We start from the raw sequence: 12,975 nt of genomic DNA, 5'->3' as shown, positions 1-12,975 counted from the left end.
ACAGAGATAAGCTACCGCCATACAGACAGGTGTACGTCCAGTTAACATTGAGAGGTATAGGTACTTGGGTGTCTACAGACACATCGTTAGACAGAGATAAGCTACCGCCGTACAGACAGGTGTACGTACAGTTAACATTGAGAGGTATAGGTACTTGGGTGTCTACAGACACATCGTTAGACAGAGATAAGCTACCGCCGTACAGACAGGTGTACGTACAGTTAACATTGAGAGGTATAGGTACTTGGGTGTCTACAGACACATCGTTAGACAGAGATAAGCTACCGCCGTACAGACAGGTGTACGTACAGTTAACATTGAGAGGTATAGGTACTTGGGTGTCTACAGACACATCGTTAGACAGAGATAAGCTACCGCCGTACAGACAGGTGTACGTACAGTTAACAGAAAGGACAGTGGTATATTGACTGGAGATGTGTACATTTACTGATGATCCCTGTTTACATGAGCGAGTGAGTGAATGAGTGAGTATGGTTTTACGCCGCTGTTAGCAATATTCCAGCAATATCACGGCGGGGGACACCAGAAATGGGCTTCACACATTGCACCCATGTGGGGAATCGAACCCGGGTCTTCGGTGTGACGTGAGAACGCTTCACCCACTAGGCTACCCAACAGCCCAAATGTATAAGCGTCTGCTCTGGAATTCAACTTGCAGATTAGAAGTGTCGTTTACAGGGGCACAATTCAACATGGAGGGAGCACATGGGGCACACAGCAGGAGCCGTGTCCACTATTGGGCCGGGGTGACACAGACAGGACCACTGCCTTATACAGCATCACCTGGAGATCCACTGGTGAGCACCCAGTGAAAGGGCACATACCTCCTAACTCTCTGTCCCTGCCATTTAGACGGTCCAGGGTTATATATCCGGTGTCGGTGCTCAGTATAGGGGCACAGGGTAGATGTGCCCCATATCAGGATGCGATGAAACATACTGGGTACAGTAAACTATGCATTGTGTGTGTTTTATTCGAATAGTGAATTACGGTTAAAACGAACTAGGATTGATGGTCCTTTTGAGTTCGTTTTTATCATAAAGTTTACTGTTGATATAAACTGTCCTATATAGTTGAAAATCCACACACAGAGCGACACTGACCTATGTTGAGACAGGTAGCCTTACGCAGAGCTTTACTTAACAATATTAGGGCACAAGGGTGCATATGAACTGATATTGTCCCATACTGGGGCGCACGACAAATTCATTCACCCTCAACACAAGAGATGGGAACCGCCTTGAAATCCTCCCTTAATTGTAATCATGGAGTGGTCATTACTCTATCTGATACGACACAAACCTCCTTGTGCCAATGACTCGTCAGGTCGTCCAAATTCTCAGGTCTGTTTACCTATCGCCAACCCCTATATAACAACGCAGGTCGACCTCGTGGCCCCGGTCGGGCAGGGCCGCTGTGAAGCAACTCCTGTCACTATTACACGGGAGGAGTTTTAAGGTCGCTTTCAATCCCCAGCACAGGAAGTACATTGTGCGTCAGTAATAATACACCGTCGGCTATCTCAAGCTGTGAGCGTACACAGAGCCCTGTTAACGACCATGGAATCGGTGCTCAAGAGCGACCAATATAACACAAGGAAGATACATGACTTAGCGAACATCGTATTCGACACAATCTCAATTGTGAGACTCGAGAGCAGGTAATCGTGACATCTCGTCATACAGGCTATTTATATAGTGATATGTCCAACCCTGCATGTTGACAATACCAAACAGCACAGAACACTGGTTTACATCTAATTTAAGTCCACAACTGCATCTGGTCCACAACTGCATCTGGCTCACACTTCAGTATCATATTCAGGTATGGATTGGCTGACATCTGTAGCTAACCGTCTGGTGTTCCACACCCCGCTGTCACTTAACAGTACACCCGGTCACCATGTGCCGGGTGACATAACTCAATAATCTGACGACACATTACGGTAATGACAGGCCGCTGTCCACCTGTAGCTTTAGTGTATTGATTACAGGTGAACCACAGTTGAAAGCTACATTACTGTCTACTCGACGAGATGTGACCCGGGTGTAAATTATGAGCTTATAAAGATGGAGGCACGTTTAGCCTACCTTGTCGTCTGCTTGTATCCGCTCCACCCGCTGTCGTCTGCTACGCTCGCTGCCTACACGCGATTGTCGCGCGATATTTAGGTCAGGTTAAAAGCGATATAGTAGCTGAAGGGTCATATCCGTGGCACGAGATCTGTGAATACACTGAGTTGTTGTCCTAAGAGCGCATAGTGTTTGTATTATATTTATCAAAACTGGCTTTCCCTGCTCGCACGGTGCGCGGGAGGACAGAGGTCAGTGAGCGCTACATTTTGAACAGGACTTGACTGGACAATAAACTTGGGATTAAGGACATAGATTTGGAGCTTTACTGTTAGGTTACACATCGAACTGTTGCCAAACTCGAAGTTTCCTATCTTCCTTCCTATTTTCACCTGTACATGCGTACCTGTTAATACCTCATCTGTGACGAGCTCGTCGACAAATCCCGTTTGATCTCATGACTCGATGTGCGTCTTAGATTCGAATGAAATAAGGGGATCGGGGGAGAAAATGACTGACTTGAGTCTGTCCCTATGACAGCCTTGGTCCCTGCTCTTTACATCAATCACTGATCTGTCAAGTCAAGACCTTTATTCAATCTGTGATACAGATGGATACAGTTCTGTGTACAGCTGTAATTTCTTATTATTTATACACGATTTTACATTAAAATATTGCTGACTGGCGAAATGTGGCCCGAGGGCAGCATACCCTTGCCGACATTTTGAATCGAGTTTCATCGCTCTAGTTTTTGACTCCATGTTTGGAGGGTATCTAGTGACGAGGCTATATGTGAAGGAAATGTAGATATCCTAAATCAATACTATATAGTTTCACTCTTGGAGGAACCAGTATGGACATGGCGAGATCGTGTCATTTGATGATAATAAATGTCACCATTATGTCGGCTCAGAATGCCTAAACGCCAGTCAGTGAATACTGTTTTACGCTCCTTTTACAAATATACCCGGCAATTCACGCTGGGGGACCACAAGGCGGTTTCAAAAATGCAATTCTATCCACGTGGGGAATCGAATCTGTTCTTCATATTACGCTATTACTATCAAACTACCCCTTAAACAGCATGACCCGAGTTGCATAACTCAAGGTGACCTTACTGCGACTTGGCTTTACACAAAGCGACTTCCAACAAACTGTCATTTTACAGAGATGCAATAAACAAAGTTGTAATATTTCAAAAGGCATTACATAAAGATAGTCCTTTTACATAATGCGTTATCTCTCCCACTGGCATCAAACACAGTCACATTATTCCGTGGGACAATACTCAAAGTGGCATTGTTGCAAAATGGACTACCCAGAGTAGTAGTATTCCGACTGGCATTACTAAAAAAAAAAGTGTTATTCCGACTGGCATTACTCAAAGTGGCATCATTACGACTTGCATAACAAAGTGACATTATTCCGACTGGCATTACTCAAAGAGGCATTATTCCGACTGGCATCACTCAAAGTGGAATTATTCCGACTGGCATTACTCAAAGTGGTATTATTCCGACGGGCATTACTCCGTGTCCAGTTTTCAGTCGGTTGCTGATCAAAAGGAACAGTTTATCAAAGTTTACAGAAGCATTAGGGTATCTATGTGTGGGTCAACACGATGAGTTTCAAACCTCAAGTTCAACTTTCCCGTCAGGACATGTCTGGGACTACATCATGATCTGTGAGTAACAAACACTGACACGTCATCACCACGAGCCCGCTCGCCATGTTTGGTAGTTGGAATCGTGTCTATGTCCCCTGTCGGATTACACTGTGCATCGAGAATGTGTTTACCTGCGCGGGTACACATGAATCTGGCGTGGATGACGTTGCGACGTAACGTGGTCAGACGCCCATGTCGGGGCAGTCAGTGGGGATTAACATTCTGCCACGGGTTACTACAAAACAAACACCCCTTGACTCTCAGCACGAATCAACATTTGTAAATGTTTCGAGTTCATACGAATGTCGTAAACAAATACTCAAATAAATACAATGTGTTTACTGCAAACAGTTTGACAGAAAATACAAAGAATGTCGACATAAGTAGGCAAGTCGGTGAATGAGTACGTGAATATTGTTTTAAACCGCAACACCAGTAAGATGCCATCACGGAGACAAGTCGAAAGAAGAACGTATTGGGCGGACTTGAAGTGGACGTGAGCGCTACCATCAAACAATGGCAGCTCCCTAACCAGTTTATTCAATAACAGCGCTGAGCGAACACCGGACCTGTGACGTGTGTTATGACACAGTTGACACCTGAGACAGTTTGTAGATGCATGTTTATGTATACATAACGCAAACCCAGAGGATTATGTGTGAATAGACTACAGTAGGAGAGAGGCTGAAAGACTTAACTCAAAATTTCATTTCTCTTTTGTTGCTTTTAATTTTGTTATAAATGTAACATTTTTATGTATGTTACTAGATTTACATCAGGATTATGATATTGACCTCGCTGGTGCATGAAACTTCTCCGTGGGAATATAACGAACAATACACACCCGGATGATTCAGAGTGAGTGAGTGTGGTGTTATGCCGCTAATATCCTATTTGTTGGTTGTTTGACCCCGGACTCCAATATTCCAGCTATATGACGGCAGTCTGTAAATAATCGAGTCTGGACCACACAATCCAGTGACCAACAGCATGATCATCGATCTACGCAATTGGGATAAGATAACATGTGTCAACCAAGTCAGCGAGCCTCTTTAGTCGTTAGTCGCCTCTTACATCAAGCTTGGGTTGCTGAAGACCAGTTTTGACCCGGGTCTTGAACATTGATCACTCTTTCATGGTGTCATTACAACATTTCCAAATGTGCTATTGTTGAAACAAAAGGCTTCCTGTGTGTGCCATCGGGCACCTGAAACTGTTGTTGTTTAATGCTGCACTCAACAATTCTCCAGATATATTTCTTCGATTCTGGACCAGACAATGCAGTGACTGACATAATGGGCATCGATCTACGCAGTTGGGAAACGATGACATCCATCATACCACAGGGGCTTGTAACGCTAAAAAGTGCCATCAAGGTATATACTGTCATTGACGGGGTTTTGATTTAAACATATTTTATTCTATTCAAGAAGAAAGAAAAGGTTTGGCAAACAAGCCTAAATGGCTTATATTAATGCCGCTCCATAATACATGTGAAGGTTCACATTTGTGCATAATGTTGTACATATTTATAGTGGTTATATGGTTTAAACATATTTTTATTCCTAGAGAATCTGGTTTGGTAAACAAGCAGAACTCTGCTTGTATCAATACCTCACCAGTACATGTATCATTTAAACAAAATACACAAGAACTTGATACAAAAACCGACAAATTACATCATATATGTGCGTTGTAGGTGCTTATAAACATTGAGCCTGCAGCTACACTTCATTAATTGATTGCATATAATTGTTAGTATAATTTGTCAAATCGTTTAGACTTAAAGATGTATTGATGCAGGGACTCTATTATGTTCTTATTGACATCGTTGTTTGCCGGAGGTATTCCGTATAACACAGTTTGGAGATTGTGGCCATTTACATAGAAGTAGGTATTATATCTAATGGTTATATCAAGTTATCTCTGAATAATAACAATCATGGATATCAACAATTTATCTTGGTTTTGTTTCGTGACGGGGTTTTAGTACTATAAAAAAGGACATCCTTTTTAAACATCCTTTTATATAGTACTCAGACCCCGTCAGTGACAGTATATACCTTGATGGCAGTTTTTAGCGTTACAAGCCCCTGTGCATCAAACAATGCAAGTCAGCAAGCCTGACCACCGCGTCTTACCACATGACCAATTCTAACCCGGATCTTCACTAAGTTGTACTGATATGAACTTGGCATGTGAATAATCGCGTCTGGACTACGTAACCGGTGGTTGATATCGTGAACAACAAGCGACGACGTCGGGTTAAAATGACGCCATCAGCCAAGTACCAGGATGTTGCCACCCGATCCGTTGAGTCTCCAAGCATGGGCTTATGAGGGAGAACACCTAACCCTCCATCTAAACGGGAACAGCTATAATCAAAGACCCTGAGTTTTGTTCAAAGTCATATCTAAATCAACATATTCCAAAACACTGTAATTTTACTTATGTCCTACTTACGTATTGTCAGAGAAGCCGGCGGTCTTGCTCAAGTCTCTTGTTTCCGACACTTTACAAACAACCTGTTACTTGACACGTGAGTATAACAGTAATATGTGTCCTCAAAACATCTCATTACTCCAACCGATCGAGCGTTAGTCTCACGTGATCACAGGTGATCACAGGTAATATACAGGCGGGTAACAATCAGCGCTGAGGTGTGTTACCTCCAGCGTCCGGAGTTACAGGTATCGAGTGAATAATATACACGTACAAGATTAGCATTACATGTAAGTAATAGATTACTGTGTCAAAGGATATCCCTTCCCGAGTATCACGTGACCAGGAGTTGACATTGATATGGTGTTACGAAAGGAGTTATGAATATGATTGATATGTATCCTTCGTGCTTCAACTGTTGTGACTGCTTGAAGCCATATTGTTTTATATAATAACCTCTGACTGGCATGTGTCAAAGCTAATCAGCTGAGGAGGGTGGGGGTGCCACTACTTACCTCATTACAGGGATCACGTAGCATTGAATCAAGTACTAATCAAATATGATAAGCATAATTCCTGATAATGGGTTTATTTTCCTGGATCCTTTTGTTGGCGTTAGATCCTCAGGGAGGATTTACATTGTAAAGGTAGCCTGAAGTTTAAAGCGTGTGGGGATTCGAACCCGGGTCTGCGGCGCGACGAGCGAACGCTTTAACCACTAGGCTACCCCACCGCCCCTTGTGCTATAACTTCTTCATGGAAGGGGACCGTGTTCTCTCCTGAATTCCCCATTGACAAGAACAGAATCTACCCATACACTGCACAATATGTAGAGAACAGTGACTTTACATGTTAATATGACACAAACGTGATCCGTGTATATAGAAATACAACCCGGTCTAGAGACAATACATCCTCGGAACAAATCCCACCCGATCCCATTTTCCAAGATTGTACATCTAATACGCTCCAATAAAATCTAGATATTCAACCCCAACCAGCAAGAGTCTGTAGAAGAATGCCTTACCGACGGATGCTGTGAGTGTTGATACCGAAGATGTAAAAGATAACTACCATTTAAGAGCGTTCCCACGCACTCGAATCACAAACATACCCCATACCCCCAGCTCATCATACCACGATCTCAGGACATGTTTATTACTCACTTCTACATTGTAAGGTGACAACAACCTGCTGCATGGTATTCTAAGTATATGTAGAGAGCAGCTTGACGGCCTGCTGTGTGACAGCGGGAATGTTCATTCAGCAGATGCCCGCGGGAATGTTCAGTCAGCAGGTGCCCGCGGGATGGTATAAACTAGTTGTGCACCGAGATTTAGGGAAAATAATTGACTCGGTTTGTTATATAAATTTATCAATTATTATTTTTCACGCCGAGGTTCGCTTGAGGATATTACACGTTCGGTGTCGGTTGTGAAATCAATAAACACAAGACAATATGTTCACCTAGTGCAAACTGAAAATCCATGATGGCATGTTTTTGACAGTCAGCGGAAAGTTATTTCCTCAGCAACTTTCTAACTCTTATCTAAGCCCATAAATAAACCGTAAGTAAATCTCTGCTCCCCCCCCATCTCTCTCTCTCCCTTCCTTTCTCTCTCTCTTTCTCTCTCTCTCTCTCTCTCTCTCTCTGTCTCTCTCTCTCTCTCTCTCTTTCTTTCTCTCTGTGTCTTTCTCCCTCTCTCTCTCTCTCTCTCCTCTCTCTCTCTCTCTCTCTCTCTCTCTCTCTCTCTCTCTCAGCTCCCTATGTAGAACACTAAATGCTAACTCCACATCTGTTTTCACCACATTCTGATATAAATCTCAGAGGAGATACAACCTCGGACTTCAAATCTGCAAAGCAACTGTAAAAACATATGGTACTCATCCAAGATATATATTCACATCTCAACACACCTCTCCAATGATCTCGGTGTTGAATATTACTTATCATCAATAAAGTATTCAGGTATACGCCCACCAGTTGCCACGTTACGGGGTGCAGGATGTGCGGAATGTGTTTAACTAGCTGATTACGTGTAGAGCGTGTGTGGAAACACGTGAAATCATTGTAAACAACGCAATACAGGTAACGATGACACATGAGTAGACCGGGCGGAGAAAGTATTATACAGAACTCTCAAGCAGAAACTATTCTCGAGTAATATCATTCATTCGACAAAAGAAACCGAGTCAATGACTTGTGTCTGACATTTATGTTTGGTTGATGAAGTAGTTTACACGTCAAATTGAAACCTGAATTACCCCCACTCCATAGCGGAGCACTGTCAGTACATACATAACGAGATCGGGTTCGTCATTAGAGGAGCGATAGCTGTTCACCATTTCTGGGTGTGTAAGAGAGCGACAAAACGTAAACATAATCCTTAGAAATCTCAGCTAAAAGTAGGGTTAATCATACCATGTCAAGAGCATGTGATGAACAGAACAGAAGTCTATACTCATACAAATCACATGAAGTGACATAGAGAACATGCAGTAACTGACTGACTGACTGACTGAGTTTGGTTTTACGCCACTTTTAGCAATATTCCAGCAACATCACGGCGGGGGACACCAGAAATGGGCTTCACTCATTGTACCCATGTGGGGATTCGAACCCGGGTCTTCGGCGTGACGAGCCAACGCTTTAACCACTAGGGTACCCCATCGACCCTAACATGCAGTGAAATTTAAATAAGACACATACATTCATTTACAGAATTTGCTAATTTTAGTATAATTGGATTATAATTATTTCACAAGATGGACAAATTTGGCAACGGTTGGATGTGAGCAGGAATACATGTATTTAGGTAGACAGGTTTGACGTTGAGAAGAGAGTGATGGACAGACAAGTAGAAAGTGGAATTCATCACAGACATCTAAATTACATCATGTACAGATTCTACTTTCCCATAATATATTTAACCAGGCCAAGCTTCATTTGGAAGTCAGTGATTAGTTGTCAGTTGTGATTCTGTATCAGTCAGTGATACCATGACGTGTTCGCAAAACGTAAGCGTATCCTGCCCCAACGGCGACAACCGTCACAAACACATGCAAAGGCACGTCAATTGTTCACCTCAAAAGCACGGAAATAGGGAACTGCATCAGACATAATTTTGCTTTGTTATTGGTGCGAGAAAAGTTGGAATGTCCTCCACATGTCTTCCATGACACTTATGAAAGCTTTACTGAGGCCTTGAATGCTGTAAGCCTGGCCAAACAACTTTTGAATTAGTGTCGTGTGAGAGTCTCTGAAATCTTCGTAGAAAGGACACACTCGACTTTGCCTCAAACGTTTTGAGTGAGTGAGTGAATTTAGTTTTACGACGCTTTTAGCAATATTCCTGCACTATCACGGCGGGGGACACCAGAAATGGGCTTCAGACATTGTACCCATGTGGGGAATTGAACCCGGGTTTCTGCGTGACGAGCAAACGCTTTAACCACTAGGCTACCTCACCGCCCCTCAGTGTGGTGAAACGTAGAACAGGGATGGAGTCTCCAGGAATCTTCAGTAATATCTCCGATTAACCACGGTATTATAACTCAATTATGTTATTTATCTTAATTATCACCCCTTGTTTATACACCTTTCATTGTCTATTGGATTAACTGTTCAGTTAATTGTCCTTCTTTTATTGGTTATCGTGCTTCAAAAAGGAGAAATAGTTATGTCCAACTTCACGTGCTATTGTTTATGTCTGTTTTGACAACCGTATCATATTAAACTGGAGGAAATGTAAGTTAGAGATACCTTTTGGCTTTTACCTACTTAACAATATGTAAATATCTCGAGGATTAAAATATAGAAAGCTCTGGTTATCGTGTAATATCAACATACGGAATATAACGCATGTTTTGTTTTCTCAAGTATTGTAAGGCTCTTTCATTTTGGAATTGAATGGAATTAATTAAAGAGAGGAATCTAGGGATTGATAGGCATGTAATATGCCCTATTAGTGATACGTGTCCGTGAATAGCACCAAACACCTGTTCAGTGTCGTTACAAGCCACCACGCAGTATTGGAAACCTATACCTGCTTCCCGTGTTGATATTACAAAGGTCAAACTGACCTGGCAGACACTGCGGTGAGAATGGTGAAATATTAATAATACGGCAATGTTAACTTCCTCACAGTGACATCGGGACTATTCCGTCGGAATTATTTCGTCGGAATTATTTCGTTTTAATTGAGAGCATATTTTTAAACCAACCTATTCCTTACCCCCAACAATACACTGTATTGTACATCGGTATTTTCTACACACGAAATATGTAAATTCATCATCTAACATCATCAGAGGAATGTGAGTCCATTAATCTCAACCATTTATCAATATTTAAAAAGGACTTCATAATACAAAGATGTCAGATGTCAAACTATCCGTCAAGTACCAAACCCTGTCTTGTACCAAACTACAAGGTGAAAAAAGAAAAATATTTTACAGCTTCAAAAAACATCGACATACCTTTGAAATCGAATCCTGCATAATTTCCAGTTAAAAGCCCTGACAGGCAGTGTATTAACTGACGTCCAAGTGGAGAAATGGTTAGAGCACGAAATAAGCCGAGAGAGATAAACCCGTCTCCGTAACGTGATCAACAACTAGATACCATCTCCCCGTTGCCCATATGTCGTGGTGATCCCACTGGTGATTGAGGCTAGATAGAATGCTTATTACATCTGGTGATCAACTATTTCTGGAGTAGCGTGTATTACCTTAATATATGAGGTCAGGAAGAAGGTTACAAAAACATATTGTATTCCCCAGCAATTTGGGAAGAAACACAGATATACAAACTAAACACTGTATACTCCCCAACGCATTAACTCGCTGTAGGTTCTGCGTGGCGAGAAGCATAGATCATGTTTTGGTTTTATATATAACAGACAGCCACGTTACCTGTCGCTTCGGGAAAGAGAGCGCCGGTTAAAGAAAGAGGGATATGTTTTCGTAGTTAAAGATGTACTTTGGGGTTGAGTTACATGTCTTGTTGTTTGTAAATGGCGGAGGGCACACTATAACACGGCGTTGTCGTTTTATGCTATTGCTTTGCTTGTAACACCTGTTTTTGTTAACATAGAGTAAGTATTACACTCTACCTGCAACGTAAAAGTGCAAGTTAACATGATACTGTTTAAATCGAGGTGCTCATTTGTTTTCCTTTGCAAACATTGCTAGATGTCATAACAACGTTGCTGGCTTTCATGATAACAGTTAATAAAATGAATGTCTGATGACTTTGCTAGACGTTATAATAATATTAACGCCCCGAGATGTCATAATAACCTTTTCTAGAGGCTGTAATAAAGTTCCTAGATGTCCTAATAACCGGTTCTAGAGGCTGTAATAAAGTTCCTAGATGTCATAATAACCTTTTCTAGAGGCTGTAATAAAGTTCCTAGATGTCATAATAACCTTTTATCAATGTTTTATTAACGTTCCTTGATGCCATAATAACCTTATCCAGATGCTATAATAAATTTACAAGATGCCATAATAACCTTCTGTAGATCCTATAATAGATTTGCTAGACGTCATATTAACCTTTCCTAGATGCTATACTCAAGTTGCTAGATGTCATAGTATCCTTTTCTAGAGGTTATAATAATGTTCCTTGATGTCATAATAATCTTTTCCAGATACTATAACACAGTTTCAGATGTCATAATAACCTTTTCTAGAGGCTATAATAACGTTGCTAGATATCATAATAGCCGTCCCTATACTATAACGCGGTTTCAAGATGTCATAATAGCCTTTTCTAGAGGCTATAATAGCTTTGCTTGAGGTCATAATAACCTTTTCTAGAGGCTATAATAGCATTGCTTGATGTCATAATAACCTTTTCTAGAGGCTATAATAAATTTGCTTGATGTCATAATAACCGTCCCTATACTATAACACGGTTTCAAGATGCCATAATAGCCTTTTCTAGAGGCTATAATAGTATTGCTTGAGGTCATAATAACCTTTTCTAGAGGCTATAATAGCATTGCTTGAGGTCATAATAACATTTTCTAGAGGCTATAATAACGTTGCTTGATGTCATAATAGCCGTCCCTATACTATAACACGTTTTCAGGATGTCATAATAGCCTTTTCTAGAGACTATAATAGCATTGCTTGACGTCATAATAACCTTTTCTAGAGGATATTATAGCATTGCTTGATGTCATAATAACCTTTTCTAGAGGCTATAATAACGTTGCTTGAGGTCATAATAGCCGTCCCTATACTATAACACGTTTTCAGGATGTCATAATAGCCTTTTCTAGAGGCTATAATAGCATTGCTTGAGGTCATAATAACCTTTTCTAGAGGATATTATAGCTTTGCTTGATGTCATAATAACCTTTCTAGAGGCTATAATAACGTTGCTTGAGGTCATAATAACCGTTGCTAGATGACATATTCTAAAATGCTTCGGTGAAAGATCAAAAGTGCCGACAGTACTTTATCAGACGATAATGCGCAAGCGTCCTCGTCTTTTAACTATACATGGTGGTAGAGCGAACTGTATTTCTTAAATAACATGTTGCAGATGGCTTATGGAGGTTGCTGGACACCGTTATCGTTATAATGTAAATTTCTGAATGACAACTCTCAACATTGTAGTCGGCTGCATTAACCAATGAATCCCAGGATACTTGTGATCCCCCATACAGGTGGTGTAAACCGTCAACGCTAGAGAACAACCAGTGCCGCTTACCTAGCGAAACATATTCCTTTTGGCTTAAATAATAAATTGATCATGGAAAA

The 12,975-nt window shown here is 41.3% G+C and overlaps 1 protein-coding gene across 5 annotated transcripts in view; it reads right to left on the bottom strand.

Annotated features, from left to right (window-relative positions):
• Positions 1 to 12,975, bottom strand: part of LOC124291598 — a 93,027-nt gene that overhangs the window by 54,302 nt on the left and 25,750 nt on the right. Inside the window, exon 1 of one of the 5 annotated variants that reach the window (XM_046728622.1) lies at positions 10,681 to 10,716. The exons of 3 other annotated variants lie outside the window; for them this stretch is intronic. In XM_046728622.1, the coding sequence (XP_046584578.1) occupies positions 10,681 to 10,701 (21 nt within the window). In that variant the 5' untranslated portion in view covers positions 10,702 to 10,716. Of the gene's footprint in view, positions 1 to 2,111; positions 2,225 to 10,680; positions 10,717 to 12,975 lie in introns of those variants that run through there. One more of the 5 variants, XM_046728623.1, reaches the window with a different exon arrangement.

Source organism: Haliotis rubra, unplaced genomic scaffold, assembly GCF_003918875.1.
Source record: "Haliotis rubra isolate DU_JTF1 unplaced genomic scaffold, ASM391887v1 Scf498, whole genome shotgun sequence".
In the NCBI taxonomy this organism is placed as follows: domain Eukaryota; kingdom Metazoa; phylum Mollusca; class Gastropoda; order Lepetellida; family Haliotidae; genus Haliotis; species Haliotis rubra.
This window is presented reverse-complemented; position numbering and strand designations above follow the sequence as displayed.